This window comes from Vigna umbellata, chromosome 4 (assembly GCF_029865625.1).
Source record: "Vigna umbellata cultivar VRB3 chromosome 4, Vumbellata_1.0, whole genome shotgun sequence".
NCBI lineage: Eukaryota > Viridiplantae > Streptophyta > Magnoliopsida > Fabales > Fabaceae > Vigna > Vigna umbellata.
The window spans coordinates 64,079,839-64,100,465 of record NC_142168.1 but is presented as its reverse complement, the minus strand read 5'-3'; the positions used below and the strand labels follow the sequence as shown (position 1 = coordinate 64,100,465).

The 20,627-nt window shown below is 35.9% G+C and overlaps 2 protein-coding genes and 1 pseudogene across 2 annotated transcripts; 1 reads left to right on the top strand and 2 right to left on the bottom strand.

Annotated features, from left to right (window-relative positions):
- Positions 1-1,018: 1,018 nt before the first annotated feature.
- LOC148200903 (uncharacterized) lies at positions 1,019-4,822 on the top strand. The gene is made up of 5 exons (XM_088113080.1): positions 1,019-1,782; positions 1,943-2,068; positions 2,798-2,890; positions 3,555-3,608; positions 4,333-4,822. Exons 1-5 carry the CDS (start codon positions 1,609-1,611, stop codon positions 4,366-4,368), a joined length of 483 nt encoding a protein of 160 aa, XP_087969206.1. The 5' UTR covers positions 1,019-1,608; the 3' UTR covers positions 4,369-4,822.
- Positions 4,823-6,954: 2,132 nt separating this feature from the next.
- LOC124832671 (uncharacterized) lies at positions 6,955-13,247 on the bottom strand. The gene is made up of 5 exons (XM_088113079.1): positions 12,750-13,247; positions 12,437-12,660; positions 11,839-12,096; positions 11,529-11,751; positions 6,955-7,116 (listed from the first exon to the last, which is right to left on the bottom strand). Exons 1-5 carry the CDS (start codon positions 13,245-13,247, stop codon positions 6,955-6,957), a joined length of 1,365 nt encoding a protein of 454 aa, XP_087969205.1.
- A 1,853-nt stretch (positions 13,248-15,100) lies between these two features.
- Positions 15,101-15,871, bottom strand: LOC124819559 (uncharacterized; annotated as a pseudogene).
- Between the last annotated feature and the right edge of the window lie 4,756 nt (positions 15,872-20,627).

Genomic DNA, 20,627 nt, shown 5'->3' with positions numbered 1-20,627 from the left:
ATACCAATGTTACATAATGAAATTTCACATAAATATTAAGTAATACAACATATGATATATTCATGATATTCAAACAATTGGAATACATTAATGTTTTCCATTGAGCGATTCTTCCAACCGATACTTTATTTTGTAATACATACACTTTGTCAATTTTTCTATTGATTCAAATGAATTGGAAATCATAGAAAATGGTTAGTGTTATATTTTGTTTCACATTTATAGAAGTAGTTCTTATTCTTATGTTTTATTAAAATTTGGTTTCCATCTTTAAAATAAATGATAATTTAGTTCTATATATTTTAAAATTTGAAAAAATTATATTTTCTTTTAGTTATTAACTTAATTATTTAAAAAATCACTGTTTTGTAATATTTTAAATTAAACTATTGATATTTATAAGAATAAAATATAATTTTCTGTAACATGATATTAATTTATAATAAAATTACTTTAATTTTTATTAAATTAAAATAATTTTATTAATTGATAAAATAAATAAATATATCATGTATACTAGATATGTTTGATTACATCTCACAAATTTAGATTGTAAAATATTCAGTATAGACATATTCGATTATAACATAACTATGTCGGTCATCGGTCATCTCATTAATATTGTCAAACGTGATAAAATTAAAACAAATACTACAATATATTATATAAGATTAATCGAGATAATTAATTACATAAATCAAATACAGCTAAGTAAAAATATATATAAATATGATATAAATATTATTGCATTTAATAGTATTTAGTGTATATAAATATTAAAATATATTCGAAAATCTTTCTAAAACTGTAAAAAGATAATGAATAATAAGAGTGAATTGATGGAAAAATGGGCACCCAACATGAATTATATAATTTATAGCCCATTTAATAAATTAATCTAAAAGAGCGTGTGAGAAAATGTTAAATATAAACAGAGCATTTGAGGGAGAGTTGTATTCACGTATTTCTCTGTCTTGCAAAGATTTAGGGTCTGTATTCATACTCTGTTTCTTTTCACCAAAACACATTCTCCATTCTCTGCTTCTGTGTTCTGTTCTAATCATTCGCATTCGCTCTTCCTCTGTTCTATCATTTACAAAATATGTTCTTTCTCTTCATTCTTTTTAATGAAAAACTCTAGGCACTGATCCTTTAAAATAATTGACCCATACTTTTAGACTTGTTATTGAATCAATAAATTTGTGAGTTCAGTGGTTTTTACAATTTTTTTTTTGTTATATTTTTAAAGCTTTCAATGTACTTTTTGTATGTGTAAATGCTGTTTAGTTTATAAGAAAATGAAAAAAAACTTATTTTTTATTTTCTTCTACTCAAGTTTATACAACTAGGGTTATTAAAATTTGATTTCGGAGTTTAATGTTGAATTGTGTTTGCGTTTACGCATTTTTTTTTCTTTTAAACAGAGAAATGGTCTTATTGGCATTGATGTTCTGCGTAGACTACTTGTTGATTGATTTATTTGGTTCTTTACTTAGAAAGACCTAAATTCGAACTGGTGTTTTAGTTGAGCCTTAATTTTTTTTTTCTTATATTAGGCGCCACTTCGTTGACCGTTTTCTGATTTGCATTGCAGCTTTTGAATAAAATATGCTTTCAGGGGCTAATGTTGAGAATGAGGCCGCCGAGGATAGTGAATTTGATGATTCACTTAGAGAAGATGAATCAGAAACTTTGTCTGATATTGATGATTGTGATGTTGATGTGTATCTTCACAATGAGGAGGAGAAGAATATCAAGATGCTGTGGGAAAGAGTTAACCGAGTGTATGTTATGCTACATAAATTTATCTGCTGTTTTCCAGTTTTTGTAGTGCTAGAAAGTTGTTTGTATCTGTAAGTTTTTTCACTTTTTATCATGATCTGAAAGTCAAATTCAGAAGAGGCTGCTTGTATCTTTATTTTAACTTGATCTTTTATTTCAGGAACAGGCAGCCAAGAAAGCAGCTGCAACAGCTAATAAGAAAGCTTTTGAGGGAAATTTTGGAAACTGCTCAGAGGATTTCCTAGCAGCAAGAGAGCTAGCTGCAGCTGCGGCAAAATCCAGAAAGGTACTTTTTGACATTTTTGAGGTTCCTATTTTGAATGTATACCACAAATAACTTAAGAGTTGAGAAAAAAATTCATGAAATCCACTGCTAAGAATTTTATGAAGAAGTGTCACGTCATTTTTATTTTAATCTAGGCTTTATCATACAGCATTTCTCATTTAAAATATGATTTCAGTGATATATAAAATAAACTATTGGATACTAGATTTTAACTTATTTGAAATTTGATTAGCATGAACTATTATTTTTTCTCGATTCAATGGTTGGATCGATGAAGATCACATAATAAGTTACTCAACTCAATGGTTGAAGTGTTTCAATTTCTTGTACTGGTACTGCTGTACCCTTGCCGTTCTTGGGTATTCTATCAGCTTCCCATGAAGAATTTCTGGTCTGTCATTCTATAGTATGTACTATTTACTAGTATCTAAACAAGAGGACAATGAAATGGAAGCCTGAGATGCAAGGGAAGTTTTGTAGGAGCAATTCTAGGAAGTTGGTGAATCTAGCAAATGCACCGAAGTCAATTTTTTATTAACAATAATGCATTTTTAATTGTTTTAATTTCAAATTGATTATACTCCTCCTTATACATTACAACGGGAGTGCTAGTAGGTGGTCCAATAATTCTGGATTTTTTTTTGTCACCATAGTATAATTAGTACTGCATAAACTAATGGAAAACATCAAGCCTTACATTGTCTTAGTTTCTTACATTTACTATTCTAGGGAATGAAGCAGAGACGAGCCCATGAAGCAAAAAACATTGCGCTTACTCAATCTGCTGCAGAGGCCTTCAGCCAAATGTCTAATGAAAAAAAGGTAATTTATTCAACAACAAAAGTTCATTTTCTTTAGATGTTTGTTCTACAGCTGAGGGAGATAAAAGGGGAAATGATTTTCAGTGTGAGTACCTGGTGGCTGAGATGTCTCTTTCTTGTTGTCACTATGATGGTAGAGTATAAGTGGTGGGGGTGATTTTGTTAAGAAATTTTGACACCTGAGGAAGTTTTTGCCATGAGAGGGTTTTAGTAGTGTTCACCAAGCATCAGTGCTGTGAATTGTAATTTTTCTGCACATTTCTTCATTTTCTTTTCTAAAGTATATTATGTGATGAAATAACCTTAGAGGTAAAAACTGAAAAGGAAAGATATGCTTGTAAAAAGCATTGGAAACAAAAGAGAATGTCTATCTATGCAATGAGTTGTGTGGGGAGTGCCTATAGTTGTTTTGAGATTGGATTCCCTTGTTCATTGAGCATTCGAATTTAACTTTAAGACTTCTTTTTTGGCATCTTTTTGAGATAGAGATGGGGTAACATCTGCAATTCTCTATGATTTAGTTTGTTTTACTATCTGTGTGCACTTTTCATGATCAAATCCGTGATCAATATATGATTAATTTTGGTTATTTTAGTAGTCAACATAAGATCTTCAGAAATTGTTTATGTATACAAACAATATTTGTTTCATTGTTTTATTTGCAGAGTCTCAATTCTAAAGTCAATATAGATCGCCTGGAGGAATTATTCAATGATATGGTAATTCTCTTTAGAACTGTTTTACTTTTTGACACATGTAATAGTGATACACTTTTAGTTCCACCCAATAAGAAAATATATTTGATATTAATGTCTTAATAAACTTTTTTATAAGAGGCAAAAGATAAAAGAAAAATTAAATAGATCAAATTTCTCTAATTAAAATAGTTTATACATATGTTAGTTTATCTTAGTTCTTCCGTTTGGCTTGTGTGTATGTCAATTTTAGTTCGTGAGGGAACTTTAACCTTTTTTTCTTTCTTGTAAGTGTTTCTTAATATTCAGCTTGTCTGTATCTTTTGTTTCATACTGTAATCATTCAAATTACGAATCTGATTTCTTAAAGATACTGAAAGCATAGATCACTCAATAATCTGTTACTGCTTCATTCTCATGTATTGAAAGTTTCATTGACATTATAACAGTAAATGGAAGCTGCTTGCAAAGTATATGTTTGATAAAGTAATTTCTTTCTTCTCTTTTATTAAGTTTTGAAAGTTGAGTGGAAACTTGTTTTGACTATATACGTTTGAAAAGTCTAGTTTGGTAGATAAGTTTTATGTGATTTGTAATTTTCTTTACATTCATCAGATGATTTTGCGTGACATTTCATTATTGATTTACTAGATAGATATCTATTGACAATTAACCTATGTTATTCTTAAAATCAAGGCATTGGATTTTTCTCCAATTTATATGTTTTTTCAATATTATTATAACACAGGAGGAGGATGAGATGGGACCAGCGGATGATTACTGAAACGTTACAAAGTGCCCTTTCTGCTTTTATTATCTGTTGTTTGCAGTTGCTATTCAGCATGGCTGGCTGCTGAACAGAAGATTGCCAGAGACTGAAATCTTTTAGTATGCTGAGTTTTTCCTCCTATTTTCTATTCACTCATCGCATTCATTTGCCAAAATTTTGGAAGTCTTTTTACAAGGAAATTGTTAGGTAGGTTTATCAGCATCACTCTCTTTTGACACAAAGCAATGCTTTGGTTGTGTTTCATATCAAAAGTCTACTTAACAAACCTGTATAGAATGTGTTTTGTTATAATAGGCAATGAATTCAAATGAAGGAAGGTGTTGAAAATAGATTGGAATTCCTACATTTATTAAGTTATAATTTAAAAGTAAAATTTCACTTTAGTTTTATGAACATGTATAGAAATAGCATTTTATGAATGAGATTATAAATTGTTTCAGTATGATTATTTAGGACCAAGATATAAACCGTACTGATGATGCTTTACTACTTCTGAGCGTTTGGGACAACTGTTCTTCCTCCCAGTAGGAATGTCTTGACATCGCCCTGAGGTTGGATGCGATCGTCAACGTTGGTTCTGGGGTCAAGGTCGATCGCTGTTGTTTCCGCCCTTTTGATTTTTCTTGGTGGAACGAAGGGTGTGACTTTTAGACCAGTAACATAACATTGTCGAGCCGTCCGTTGATCTGCCCTTATTGTACAGACAATACCTCTTTCTAACAGGAATTTCATAGCTAAGTGAGGGGTGGATACGCTGGCTTCGAAGGCGTTCAAACAAGGTCGTCCCAGTAGTGCATATGAAGTGTTCGCCTCTACGAGTAAGAACCTTACCCTGAGCTGTCTTGCTTCTTTACCCGTTTCGAGTCGAGTTCTCAAGTTGAGATATCCTCAAGTATCTACTCTTTCTGTTGCGAACCCTACAATCTGCTCATTAAAAGGGACTATCAAATCTTCGGATAAATCCATTTTAAGGAATGTGGTCCAGTACAAGATGTTAACTGAACTGCCTTGATCGGTTAACACTTTACTGACATCATATCGTGCTATCTCGGCGGTGATGACCATGGGGTCATCATGATTAGGATTGGGAGTGTGGAAATCTGCGTCTGTGAAGGTGATGTTTGGCATAGATCGAGGTTGTCGATCTACCATGTGCACAGTCTTTAAGCTTCTCAAATGTCTCTTACGGGATGATGGTCCCCCTCCAGCGAAGCCTCCAGATATGGTGTCGATTTGTCCGACCTTTCACGTACAGGATCACGAGTGCGGCTTTGGCATCGTCGCCTTTGATGATCGTCTCTACGAGATAGGCGTTCGGGACTTTTATGCGAAGTTCCTCTCCTGGGGGGGCTTATTGCCCTATGTGCTTCTCCTTTTACATATTTTTGGAGATATCCCGCTCGGACAAGTCTTCCTATCTCATCTCTTACTATGTTGCATTCTTCTGTGTCATGACCATGGTTTTGTTGGAGACGACAGGCTTTACTTTCATCAACATTTTTTGGTGAGGATTTTCGTCGAACAGTGAAGAGTTCAGTGTGCAGAGCCTCTTCGAGTATTTTTGCTCTGGGTGCGTTAAGAGCAGTATAGCGCTCATATTTGGGTGTCCAAACTAACTCCTTTCAAGGAGGCCTGTCACCTTTATTGTCATTAGACGATCGCTTCACCTTCTTCTTGTTCCCATTATTGGGAACCTCTTGCTGTTGCTTTCTCCTTGAGTTTCGAAGATCCTCGATGTGTATGAATTTTGCGATTGTTTCTTGGAGTTCTTCCATAGACTTCGGTGGTTTAGCATATACCTGTTCAACAAAATACCTTGGTCTTAAACATGAGGGTAAATTACTTATTATGAAGGTGTGATTTGCGTCTTTCACTCGTCTTGCAGCCTCGTTATACCTCTGCATGAACGCTCTCAGCGTTTCATCCTTCTCCTGTGTAGTGTTTACTAGCTCTGTCGGCATCATCTCCTGTCTTCTATTGGCGACATACTGTCTTCTGAATAAAGCTTCTACCGTGGCAAAACAGTCTACCGTGTTCGGAGGGAGGGTGTGGTACCACTCCAATGCTTCATCTTTCAAGGACAAGGAGAAAGCTCGGCAAATGACTGGGTCGCTATCCGTGTAGAATGCCATCGCATGAATAAAGTTTCTGAGGTGATTATCTGGTCCGCTGAGCCGTCGTATCTTTCTAATGTTGGAGGGGGTTTCTTCGGCATAGTAGTTTGCATGATGGCTTCCATAAACGGAAGCAGATTGGTGAGTCGAAAGGATGTGGGTTCCTTTCTTCTTCCCCGTCAGGTTCGGACTGCCCTCCATGACAGATACCTTCATATTCATCTTGTCTGTTTGAGGCAGACACCTCAGGTGAAGGCCGTTGCGCTCTCAACGTTGCAATCTCCTTCGCTTGTCTGCGCTGAGTCTCTTGCTGCTCTTGTATGGTTCTTGCATGCGTCTCAATATGGGCTTGTAGCTGTCTAATCAAATCTCTGGTGTTGTTATCCTCCATAGTTCTTGTGGTCCTTTTTGAGTATGTTCAAATCTCGGCCCCACGGTAGGCGCCAAAATGTTTCAGTATGATTATTTAGGACTGAGATATAAACTCTGCTGATGATGCTTTACTACTTCTGAACGTCTGGGACAATTGTTCTTCCTCCAATGATATCAGATGCTCACCCTTCTGTAACTTGTTCGTACTCTTCTCCCTAGTGTAACGCGTCCTCCTTAATGGAAGTGGGTGGGGTACCTGCAAAGATACTCTGATGCTAAAGTCAGATATTGATTATGGAACCTCAGTTCTCAAAACAAGTGATCTTTTAATATTTTAGTCTTAGAGCAAAACGTACATTTTTTCCTTCGTTTCTCTTGTATGTAATGTAAACAAAATGTAAAACCAACTGATTACTTTAAAATCCGGTTAGTTGTCATGATCCACGTTATTCTTAAGATCTGGTTATTTGCCCGCTTAATCCGCGTTATTCGTGTCAGATATTTTGGACTATTTGAACTATTGGTCCAACTACTTAAATGTTGGGTTAATTTGCCCAATATCGTTTGACTGAATTGAGCGTCCGTCGAATCCGGTTTGGTCGAATTGATTGAGTGTCGCTTGAATTTTTAACGTGCGCTAACCTGATTATCTTGGTTTGGCAAGCGCTTTTAACTTTGGTTGAATTGACGATCGTCTGATAGAGATGGCGAACGTTTCTACAGTGGGTACAACAATCAGTCTTGGTTGATAACCGCTCGCTTTGGATATAATACTATACACCTTGCTTTTAAATTCCTACACTTTAATTGAGTATCGTTCTTGCGGTTTGGTTAAATCGAATTAATTTCTAGGCCTAGACACGAGAATAGGAAAAATAACATACACTCATCAACCATCATACCTTCACATAAATATTCATTATAGCATCTTAATTATGACATAGAATGATCTGAAAATAAAAATAGAAAATAAGAAAAGAAAAAGTATATGAAAAAAAAAATTGGAACAATATATGTTAGATACCATTGAATTTTGTTTAAGAGTTCATCTTTGTGAAAATAAGAGAATTAGGATTCAAAATGATGTGTGACGAGTTTTCTCTCTTCACAAAAAAATGAATTATCCATTGCACCTTCTTTGAGCCAAAACTGATATTTCTTTCAAATTGTTCCTACACAAGGAATAACAACATGATAAGTTCATCTCAAATCATAATGATCAAAATACAATGAACTATATTAGTCAAAAAGAGGAATTGATTTAAGATCAAGTGAAAAAAAAAAGAAATATGAAATCGAGTTCAATTGGAAAAATGAAATATGAAAATAGAGTTACAAAGTGATAGCAATACAAAGAAAAATATATGAAAATAATGTTGAAAATACAAAAATGATCAAAGTCTTCATAGGACAATCAAGATAACGTCATGCTAATAATCCTTGTGTCAAAAATAAACCCATCAACATTTCATTTGGACCTTTGTACCTTTTCTTTAAAAATCCTTTCAATCCTTGTCCATGTTACAAGCCAATAAAGCCCACATTGATTGGAAAATGATTGTTCTGACTTTATGATGTTGTTGCCAAAAAAATATGAATAAAAAAGAGAAAAATGATAAAGCCTCTATAGTAATATCTTCCCATAAGAGCTAATTTGTTGGGGGAAATTCACTCCATGTTGTACTAGCCACTATTCAACCAAATTAATTCCTCCAAATCATATTTTTGTCCTAGAAATTCAGATTGTGGCAACTTTTTGAATCTCGTGATCTTTGTTAAGTGTCCTTGAGTTTGTGAAGAAAGAAAATAACCATTGTGATTCAAGATATACCCTATGTTGTCTGTTCACCTAGTGATTATATGATGTGTCACAAGGAAATGTTAACCTTATCACATCCTACATTGACAATTGATATTAGGATTTGCAAGACCCTTCATTTTTATCTATGAAGAAATGTCATACAAAGAATTTGATGATTATGGAAACAATTGATTTTGAAATGCTGAAATTTAAAAAGAGAGAGAAAAATATAAAAGTACTTTATTTTTTTTAAGAAAATAAACATGAAGAAGGAGAAGTTTCTGAGGAAAAAAATTCAAGAAAATAAAGTTTTTGAAAAAAAAAATCAAAAATCAGAATTCAAGAAAAAAAAGCTTTTGAAAAAAAGGTCAAACTTCAAATAAGTTAATCCTCAAAACAAATTTTGAATGAATAAAATGTTTCGATTATGGTTACCAGATACTTTAGATATAGGCTATCTCTTTTGTGGTGGTTTTATCTATTTTCACATAAAATTTTTGAATGAAGAAAATGTTTTGATGGAAACTGGTAATGGTCATCTGATGCTTTGCATATAGGCTAACTCTTTGGTAGTGGTCTAATCCATTTTCAAATGAAATTTTTGAATCAAGAATGATTGAGACCAGTAATGGTCACCAAATGCTAGGATATAGGTTATCTCTTTGGTAATGGTCTAATTCATTTTCAAATGAAGATAAAAATTTCAAGGTTTAATGTCTCCGTAAGTCCTAATTTTGGTCTTGAATCTCAAATAGGTCCTCTTTCTTTTCAGCGTATCAATTGAGTCCTTGTTTTTGTAAAATTGAAGCAATTAGAGGTCTGTCGTCAAATTGGACAAACGACCGTTTAAGTATGGGTTACGTGGCATGGTGAGTGTATTTACTAAGCACACGTGACATTAAAAACGATTTTTGTATTAAATAATTTGTATGCACAGAGGTATAATCAGTTTTGGGTAAGGGCATAGTAGGAAAAATGAAAAAAATTTAAGGGCAGCCCCCTTTAATTGAGAAATACAACTGAGATTGGGGAAACAAATTGGGGGTTCTTACTATTAGGGTTTGCATGAGGGAAAAAATCACATTCTTTCTTTGATTCGAAGCGCTAGGGTTCGTGGGTGAATATTATCTAGTTGGAAGCGCGAGGGTGCGCGTTCTTTCTTCGATTGGAAGAGATGGATAATGAAATGCAGAAGTCGCATTTTTGTTCATCTTCGACATGCAATGGGTGGCGGAATCAAAACTTTGATGTCGTTTTTCGTGGTGATGGAGTATCTACGATTGATGGTGTATCACCCATTTGCCTGTGTGGAGAGAAAACAGTGGTAAGAACAACTTGAACTACTAAGAACAGAGGGAAGCAATTCTGGAGCTGTCCTAAGTACAAGGTAAAAGAATGTGGACGAGTAGTGTTTTGTTTGAGTAGAAAGTCGTTTTAATTGTTTTTTTTTCACAGAATGGACATGAAGGTGGTTGCAATTTCTTCAAATGGTGTTGTGACGACAGTAATGAGAAAAGCTATATGAATGTGAAGTGGGAAGAAAAACATGAGTGTTTGTCAAAGACAGGAGAAATGGGAGGTGGAACGAAGATGATGAGTGATTTGCATAAATCTGTTAAGGTTATGGAGAAATGGATGAAGTTGTTGATAGGGTTGGTTTTTTTGATTTATTTACTAAATATTATTGTAATTTCAATATGGATGATAAATCCATAATGTAGTAGTGTTGATCGTTTTGTTAGGATGAAATTAGCAGGGTTTTTCGGTTTGTTAGGATGATACTGTTTATGTATATGACGATGTGAACGAATGAAGTTGTGTTACTAAAGTAGTAAACGTAATAAATTGAGGTTTTGGTTTAATGTTGCAGGTGTTAACGCCTTTTGAAAATTGTATAATGTTTCTTTGTTCACTTGTTTGAATTCAATTCACAGAACCTAGGTTTTACTACAATCCAAACCAAATTTAGAATGTGCTTTTTTCAAAACAAGCAACTGCATTGAACTTTGCATCAGAAAATAAGACTCAAAGTGATTGTTTAGAAAGTAAAAATGCATAATAGCTATTCTGAGTCTTTGTTATAGCTAATTATACAGAAAAATGCTCAAACACACCATAAAAATTGATAAAAGTTAGTAGAGGAAGTGCAAATACAATTATCTAAGCTGGAAAATAGCAGCTCAACATGACCAAACTCGAAGTGGACTTTCCAAGGATTGATTAGCATGGTCAAAAGGTTAAACTGGAATAAAACCCCAGCAATGTGCTTCTGGTTTTTTGTTAACTTCCTGCAACAATTTCTAAACATAATTGTGCCCACCAAAGTATTCAAAAACAGTCCTAATGCTTTAGTCATACAGCAATGGAAGTATAGTACCAGATATAACACGTCAAAGAAGAAAATTCTAATATATTGTAAATCATATTGAGAAAATAGTTCCTGCTCATTATAATACATCAAAAATCATACACAGTTGGCATCATTGTCATTCATAAAGTACATAACAGTAAAATCATAAAGTTTGTTCCTTAGAATTGAACTATTACATAATAAGATCCTTAAACTTGGCATCATTGTCATTCATACACACTTCTATGGTTGAGCTTCCTAGTCATGACAAAGTTCAGATAATTGTGATGATGGCATGATTGGTTCTTGGGTTGCTTTGGGGCAACGACTCTTGTTGTATATAGCCCGCGTCTCTTCCGCAAACCACCCTTGCTCACTCGAGAATCATCCTTTCTGATCTCCCACTGCTCCAGTCTTCTTTTCCTTTTAGGTCTTCCAGGTATAACCTTTTTCCTAGGAGGCTTGACATTCGGATATGGTGTTAGGTCCCACATGTTGTTGTCGTTGATGGGTATACGATTGATGCATATGTTTCTTCATAGGTGGACTTTAGAAAGCAAGCCGGAATGAACTGCTGTCCATCAATATTGAGAAACTTCATTGCGGCTAGGGAGTGACAACATGGAATTCCTGTGATGCTACATCTCCTGCACGAGCATGAGAACTCGTCTATGTTTACAACAATTTTTTCTCCATTCTGGGAGACGTGTCTTACTTCAAACAGTTTATTTGCTGACCAGCTATAAACAAATTAGAAAAAATTTTAAAAAAGTTTACCAAGGAATGAATAAAGTATAACACATTTAAGAACTTTTGAAGAAAGTTACCTAGGGATCCAGTTCTTGGTTGATTGGGATTCTTTTGTAAATCTGGTCTGGATCTTTGGACAAATTGGTCCTGAAAATGACTGTATCTTAGACCTGTTTTTTGCCCATCTTTGGATTATGTAGACCCTAATTTCTTCCAGCACTGTTATGATTGGTTTAGTCCTGGTGTGAACCAGGACACTGTTGAAAGCCTCACTCATATTGTTGACCAATGTGTCACATTTTGGTGTTGGACTGAATCTGGACCTTGACCAGTATCTACAACATATGATATAAACAAATGTTAAGAGTATATGAAAACAGGTGAAGCACATTGATATTCGTATAGTAATAAACAAATGTTTTGTATTAAACCTGCAACTAATATAATGTATACATCACAGCTATAGACTTAAATCAACAAAGAAACCGAGAAATGCATATCAAAATCAATCTATAGTCTATGATTAATATGAAAAGTACTTGTACAATATTTATATCAAAACTCACATGACCAATATTCAGCTTTCCACTTCCCATAAACATTTGGACAAACATACTTAAATCAATAAGTGGTATAAAATAGAAAGGGCAAAAAGAATAAATACAAATTGTCAACCTTGAAGGGATGACAATCAAATGCTTGAATGTGTCTTCATTTATATCTTTAATGTTTATCATTTCCCTCTCCCAGTTTTGTGGATGAGTGGCCGTAGCTGCCCTCCACATCAGCCGTTTTAGATTTTTATCAGGAAACTTTTTCCTAAAGTTTGAATATAAGTGTCTGACACAAAATCTCTGGTCAACACCTGGGAGTAACTGTTGTATAGCTGCTAGTAGACCCTATGGTGTTAAGATAAAACATAACAGTTATGACCATATCAAATTAATGAACTAATGTACGAAAGAAGCAAATTAAATATGATTATTACCTTTTGTTGGTCGAAGACAAAAGTAATTGAAGAACATACTTCTCCACCACCAAGATCATCAATCAAAAGATTCAAAAACCACGTCCATGAATCTTTGTTTTCCACTTCTACCACCGCATATGCAATTGGCAACATTTGATAATTTTCATCTTTCCCAACAGCCGTTAACAGCTCACCACCATACTTCCCTTTCAAAAAGGCTCCATCTAATCCAATTATTGACCTACAGCAGACAAAACTGTCTTTGCATGCCTTCAGACAACAGTAAAATCTGTTGAAAATTACCTCACCCTCATTATTCTCAACAAGCACCTTAACTGTAGATCCTGGATTTCTTTCCAACAACTCATACGCATAATCATATATCCTCTTATATAGTTCATTAAAGGACCTATCAATGTGATTAGAAGCAATAGCTTTGGCTTTATAAGCCATACACCTAGATATACGTATGTTCCACTTCCTTTGAACTTTTTCACGAATATCAACACCCTTCATCTTAGATTTTCCCTTACTGTTTTCACCAACTTTTTGCTCAACCGCTTGGCGTCAAGTAACTTGAGGTTGAACTCCCTGCTGCATGTATGGATCTCTTTTTTAGTTCTCAGCTGCCATGATTTTACAGCCTCCATATAACCAAAGTATATGGTCCATGGGCATTCTCCTTTTGCACCAAAGCACTTCATCCTCAATCTTCTTTTGTCATTTTTTACAAACTTTATATTCCTCCCATTTTCCAAGGCATACCCTTTTACAGCATCTAAAATATCTTGCTTTTCTGCAAAAAAAGTCCCAACTTCGCATGTAAAGTCTACCATACTTTTTGGCATAGAAAAAGTACCAAACCTCCTATAACCTTCACTGTCATTAACCTCTTCATCACTATCTGTTGCACTAAGTAATTCCTCAGATTTCCACTCTTCATCTGACAATCCTCTATCATCATGATCATGATATTCAACACTGACATCATCACTGTCATATAGACTTTCTACTTCTACTTCTACTTTCACATTACCATCTACATCACCATTTATATCACATTCAACACTTACATCTACTAGCCCCTCTAAGCACTCATTATTTTCATGTACATCACCTTCGTCAGTAGATGTACTCCAACTACAAAGACCAACTTCATTCTCCACAACTCCTTCACACACATTCAATTCTTGCTCTTCTTCAACCTGATGCAACTCTTGTACGTGACCATCACCTTCAACCTCTACTTCAACACCATCGCCAGCTTCTTCACCCTCATGCACCTCTTGTAAGTCACCATCACCTTAACCATCTACTTGAACAGAATCACCATCTTCTTCACCCTCATGCACCTCTTCTAAGTCACCATCAACTACACCATCTACTTCAACACCATCACCAGCTTCTTCACACTCATGCACCTCTTGTAAGTCACCATCACCTTCACCATCTACTTGAACAGAATCACCATCTTCTTCACCCTCATGCACCTCTTCTAAGTCACCATCAACTACACCATCTACTTCAACACCATCACCATCTTCTTCACCCTCATGCACCTCTTGTAAGTCACCATCAACTTCACCATCTACTTCAACACCATCACCATCTTCTTCACCCTCTTTTTGTACTTCACCATTACCTTCAACTTCTCCTTCATCATTAGTAATGTATTGAAGCATATGTGTGACTTCTGGATCAGAAACTACATGGACAACGTATAAATGAACCTCACCATTAAGCCTAGCTAAGTTAGCCACATGCATGGCACCTGTGTCATCAATCAATTGTTCCAACCTATTTTCCAACACTAAACCCCCTCCTACACAGTACCATAAATCTTTAAAATTATCATATCCAAAACTTTTCACTACACTGACAACCACAAAAAAACTCCACATGTTAGGGTCAAAGGACAAAGTTGTTGTCTCCCCTTCATACTTTAGGGTACCATCATTAATGAACTTTCCTCCATGGTGGAAAACACAGTCAATAACGTCCTCCATTACGCACAACACAATATAAATATATCTACACACCTATTATGGAAACATATGACGACAAAAAAAATATATATTAAAACAAGGCTTAATACCTCTTTTGGTCCCTCTTTAGGGGGCAATGTTCAAGTCCGTCCTACCTTTTTTAAAAAGTTCAATGTGGTCCCAACTTGTGAAAAATCGGATTAAATTAATCCTTTTTGGTTACGGCGTCAAAATTTTAACGGTAGAGCTGCCTAGTTGGCCAACACTTAATAAGTTGTCCTATTTTTCTCATACGTGGAATATAATATGTTAATTTTGAATTTTAAAAGAACAATTTACTTGCCACACATCAGCTTTATGATAACTCTGCCATGGATCAAAGCTTTATGATAACTCCGCCATGAAAAATCTCTCGTTCGCCATAGCGGCCTTCGAATCAAGCCTGCCGGTAGCCATGCGGCTCTCCACTGCGATGAAAACGGAACCATTGTGGGAAAAAGCACAATCATTGTCCATCTTCTTGCATGCCTCCTTTTTCAGATCCCCAAGCAGCAACACCAGCTCCTTGTTGAACACCACCGCTAAGTAGAACCCCTCTAGTGGCTCAGGCCCGAAACCAAACTTGGCACAACTCAAATCCCAAAAGATATCAATTTTACCATATTGGACCTCCAAATTCTTGGACCCTTTTCTCTTTGCGAATAGCGATGGCTTTATCTCAACCTTGCAGAGACAATGATTTCCCAAATCATCAATTCCCACGCTCAAGCCTTGACCCATCAGAGTTTTGGTCCAGGAGACCATGATCAGACATGAACGACGTCTTAATTTGCATTGATACACACACATGACAACATTTTGAGCCGCTCTTGTGATGCTTGATGAGGATGAGTCAGCAACCTAAACCCCATTTTCTCCAAAACAAGAAGGAAAACCCTAATCCCAAATTTGAAAACCCTAATCCCAAATTGCAAGATTTGGACTGCTATCCATTCCACTGCCATCGTCGGAGATGACACACAACGCATCACCACTCGGGATGAGCTCCATCGTCTCTCCGCAACAGCTGCCGAATGCATTCTTCACTTCCCTGAAGAGCTCGTTAGCCTCGCAGTCTCCCTCTTCTCGCACAGATTCCTCTATCTCGCTGAACATGTCATTTAACTTTCCAGTGCCACACAATCACAAAAAGTGGACACCTTATTATGTTTTGTCCAGGAGGACACTTGGACCGTTAAAAAATTAATACCGTAACCAAAAAGGATTTAATTGCACACTTTTTTCACAAGTTGGGACCACATTGAACTTTTTAAAAAAGGTAGGACAGACTTGAACATTGCCTCCCTAAAGAGGGACCAAAAGAGGTATTAAGCCTTAAAACAATAACAATACACACTCAGACAAAGTCAAATCACTTTAAACATACATGGGGGACCACCGAAATGCAATCAACAACGCAGACCAAACCATACATCAATGGGGGACCACCACCGAATATTGTAGTTTCTCATCTATAAAAACAAAGACAATAAAGCACAAACACTGACCTTCCTTCAGATTAACCTTCACTCACCACGTGCTTCAGCTTCGCGCTTCTAACAACAGAAGGACCCACACCTGACCTACCGAGACATGAACCCGCGCATGCACTCTGGCGCTTCCAACTAGATGTTCTTCACCCACGAACCCTGGCGCTTCAGCTCGAAGAAAGATCGCAATTTTTTCCCTCACACAAATCCTAATAGTAAAAATCCCCCAATTTGTTTCCCCAATCTCAGTTGCATTTCTCAATTAAAAGGGGTTGCCCTTGTCGGAACAATCGGTACCGTTATAGAGTCGCGCAGCGGAATAAAATACTCGGAAAGCGTGTTACGGTCACAAATCAAGTTATGATGGTCCGTTTTACAAAATCAATTTTCTTAGAGAAAATTTAACAAACACTTGATGTGCATAAAACAATAACGAGTGTAAGGAATAGAAAAGTTGACACAATGATTTTTATCCTGGTTCGATTCAAAAGAATCTACGTCCAGTTGTTAATCACTATAAACAGTGATTAACGATTTCACTAAAATCAGTTTCAACAAAATACAATTAAGAGTGAATAAACAGAAAAATAAAACCTTCCTTCGACAACGAAATGGAAGCAAGCAATCTACACTATCCTTCAACTCCGGAACAGTGCAGAACAGTTCTTCCTTCGACCAACGAACCGGAAGAACAGTAGCGTTGCCAACTCGAAGAGAATCTCCGACCTTTGACCCACAAAGCGAGAGCTTCTCCTTTTCACGAGACTAGGCAGTGCAATGAACTAGCTATGGAACTTCCTCAGATCACACTGTATTCTCAAAAGCTCAAGTTATTTTAAGAGTTTTGGAACTCACCTATATAGCCAACTGGTCTAGTTCGCAAAGATGAATTATAACTGCCGCAGATAATCGATTATTGTTAGTGATAATCGATTATTCGAGTCCGTTACAGGGTTTTCAAAAGTGATAATCGATTATCCTGAGGAATAATCGATTATTCCAGAGACTTTGGCAGTTCTCATCAGAACTGTGATAATCGATTATTTGGAGTAATAATCGATTATTCCAGAGCAACGAGGTTTTTCAGAAGGGCTCAGGATAATCGATTATAGCTTCTAATAATCGATTAAATGCGTAGCAGTTCTAAAAATACGAATTTTTCTAAGTATTACATGTTTAAGGCTTTTCCTAATACATTTATAATCTACAAATTGCTTTTAAAACAACTATAACAATGTATCATCTTTCAGCATCATCAAAATCATTTATCTTCAAATTTACCAATGCTCTTCATTGGTAACAATCTCCCCCTTTTTGATGATGATCAAAAATCACTTTTTAAAAGCACTTTGGGTTATCTGCAAAAGATACAAACTGACAGACAACAGTAGGAGTTAGTAGTAACTGCACATATTTCTCCCCCTTTTTGATCATAAGCAAAAAGAGTGATAATGCTCCCCCTTAATATGAGCTCCCCTCAATTAAACAGGTATGTAACTAAAACAATAGATCATTTTATTCAGGAAAACATTAAAGATTACAAGGGCACATAAAGCAAGACATGATCATGATAAAACATTTTAGGAATTCAAAAGAAACAAACATGAAAGCACACTAATCATAAAATCCTAAATCTAAAATTCAGGACTTGGTGGTCTCTCTGGAGGTTGGAGATTAAAGTGATTTTCAATGTTTCCAATGCGAGTATCAAGGTCATTGAACTGGTCGATCACAAATTCTTCATGATTTTGTTGCCACTCATATATTTGTTCAAAGTGAGTTTGTTGAAAGAGACGCATATCCTCCAGTTGTTTTGACAGGTTTGCAAAATGCTCCTCCATAGTCAGGGATGAATTTGAAGGCATGTGAGAAGGACCAGCATCAGCAGAGGTAGCAGCTGGAATTGGATCAACCATATGGGCATCCATATCGTCATTGGCATTTTCGTGGTGATCATCATCCTTGTGAATGATCACACGGTCACGAGCAACAAAACCCATTTGGCGAAATGTTGTCTCACCAATTTCAGTGTCAATTGCTTGAATGGAGGTAGTGACTTCGCCGTCCACACTTACACCTTTGTATTCTAAAATTCGAGAGATGAGAAGTGCATATGGAAAATGATAAGAAGAATATTTCTTGGCCTTTACCATTGTGTCGGAGATAAGGGCTGGCCAATCAATGTGGATGTGATTTAAAAGCCCATATAGTAGTAGAAGATCTTGCTCCGAGCATTGAGCATGGTTAGTGGCACGAGGACATAGGATCCATACAATTAAGTAATGAATCATCCTTTCTTCAACCTTGAATCCACCCACAAGCAGTTGTCGACGATTGATTTGGTGTTCAGGATGGCGCAAAAAAGATTGAAAGGCGAGGAGACGATTGAAGTCCGGAACTCCAAGATGGACTTTGACAGCATCATCCCATAGTGTGAGTTGTGCAACATTTGTCCATATGTCATCATCCAGAATTATAGGGACACCTTTTACTTTTGTTGTGATGATGCCGTCGCGATAACGCATATTGAAGTAGAAGACACAGATAAGATCAGGGTAGATGCACCCCTTTTGCTCCACTAGATGAGTAAGTCCTTGAGCACGAAACAGATCTGGAAATTGAAAGCCATAATAACGATAAAAGTCGAGACGGATGAACTTTACCGCCATGATTCGGCGTTCTTGCCAGAAATGAACATAGTCACCATGTTGCTCCTCATCTGAAATCCAACCTTCGATGGAAGCAGGACGAACATTTCGGGAGCGAGAGGAAGAAGCACCAGCAGTCCTCCTTCGGGTTCTTCTTGAATCAGCCATGAGAGAAGTGGGCACAAAAGAAACTTTGGAAGGAAAGAAGAAAGAGGAGAGATTTGGTTCAGATTTGGGTGCAGCAGGTTTCTGGGTGCAAAGAAGTGAGTAATAATCGATTATAGGGGGCTATTTATAAGAAAAATGGAGAAACTAGCCGTTTATGACCGTTTCCAGCCGTTAGGATTCACTGTAACGGCTATATTTTTGAAACAGATCGCGTAATAATCGATTATTCTAAGTGATAATCGATTATCTGCTCATAAGTCACTTTCCAGAAATTGTGTAATAATCGATTATGTATGAAGATAATCGATTATCTTCGCATACAAGTCCAGTTTTGGGTTTGAATATGAATAATCGATTATTGTAAGTGATAATCGATTATCTGCGAATAGGGGTTTTTGCCAAAGCTAAAAATAATCGATTATTATCCTATGATAATCGATTAAAAGCGCTGATCGTACCAGAATTGAGAAAATTTTATAAATTTGAATTTAGGACATATCTAACACTCCTAACTCTCTTCTAAGCTCATAGAATCTATCTTTAGGTAGTGCTTTAGTGAAGATATCAGCCAATTGATGTAAAGTGTCAATGTATTCAATTTGGCAATCTCCCTTTTGAATGTGGTCTCTCAAGAAATGATGTCTAATTTCAATGTGCTTAGTTCTTGAGTGCATTATGGGGTTCTTAGTTAGGTTGATAGCACTAGTATTATCACATTTCAGAGGAATGTGATCAAGGAAGATATCAAAATCCTCCAGTTGTTGTTTCATCCATAAAATTTGGGCACAACAATTTCCAGCAGCAATGTATTCAGCTTCAGTGGTAGACAAGGCTACACAAGCTTGTTTCTTTGAATGCCAAGACACTAAAGAACAGCCCAGAAAATGACATGTTCCACTAGTACTTTTCCTATCAATTTTACAGCCACCATAATCTGCATCAGAATAACCTATCAAACTAGGTAAAGCATCAGAAGGATACCAAAGTCCAAAAGATGGGGTGCCTTTAAGGTATTTCAAAATCCGTTTGACAGCAATTAGATGAGATTCTTTAGGATTAGCTTGGTACCTAGCACACACACACACACTTTGCATAATGTCTGGTCTACTAGCAGTTAGATAAAGTAAGGATCCTATCATTCCTCTAAACATGGTTTCATTTACTCCTTCACCAGATTCATCCTTATCTAAATAGCAAGACGTTGCCATAGGTGTGTTGGCCTCTTTACAAGTATCCATACCAAACTTCTTAAGCACTTCTCTACAATATTTAGTTTGGGAGACAAAAGTTCCCCCATCTATTTGCTTTATTTGCAGTCCTAAGAAGAAGTTAAGCTCACCCATCATAGACATTTCAAATTCACCTTGCATGATTTGTGCAAATCCCTCACACAATGAATCATTTGTAGACCCAAAAATGATATCATCTACGTATACTTGAACAATCAAGATATGTTTTTCTACTTTTTTAATAAACAAGGTTGAATCAACCTTTCCTCTAGAGAAGTCATTTTCAATCAAGAAAGTACTAAGTCTTTCATACCAAGATCTAGGTGCCTGTTTTAGA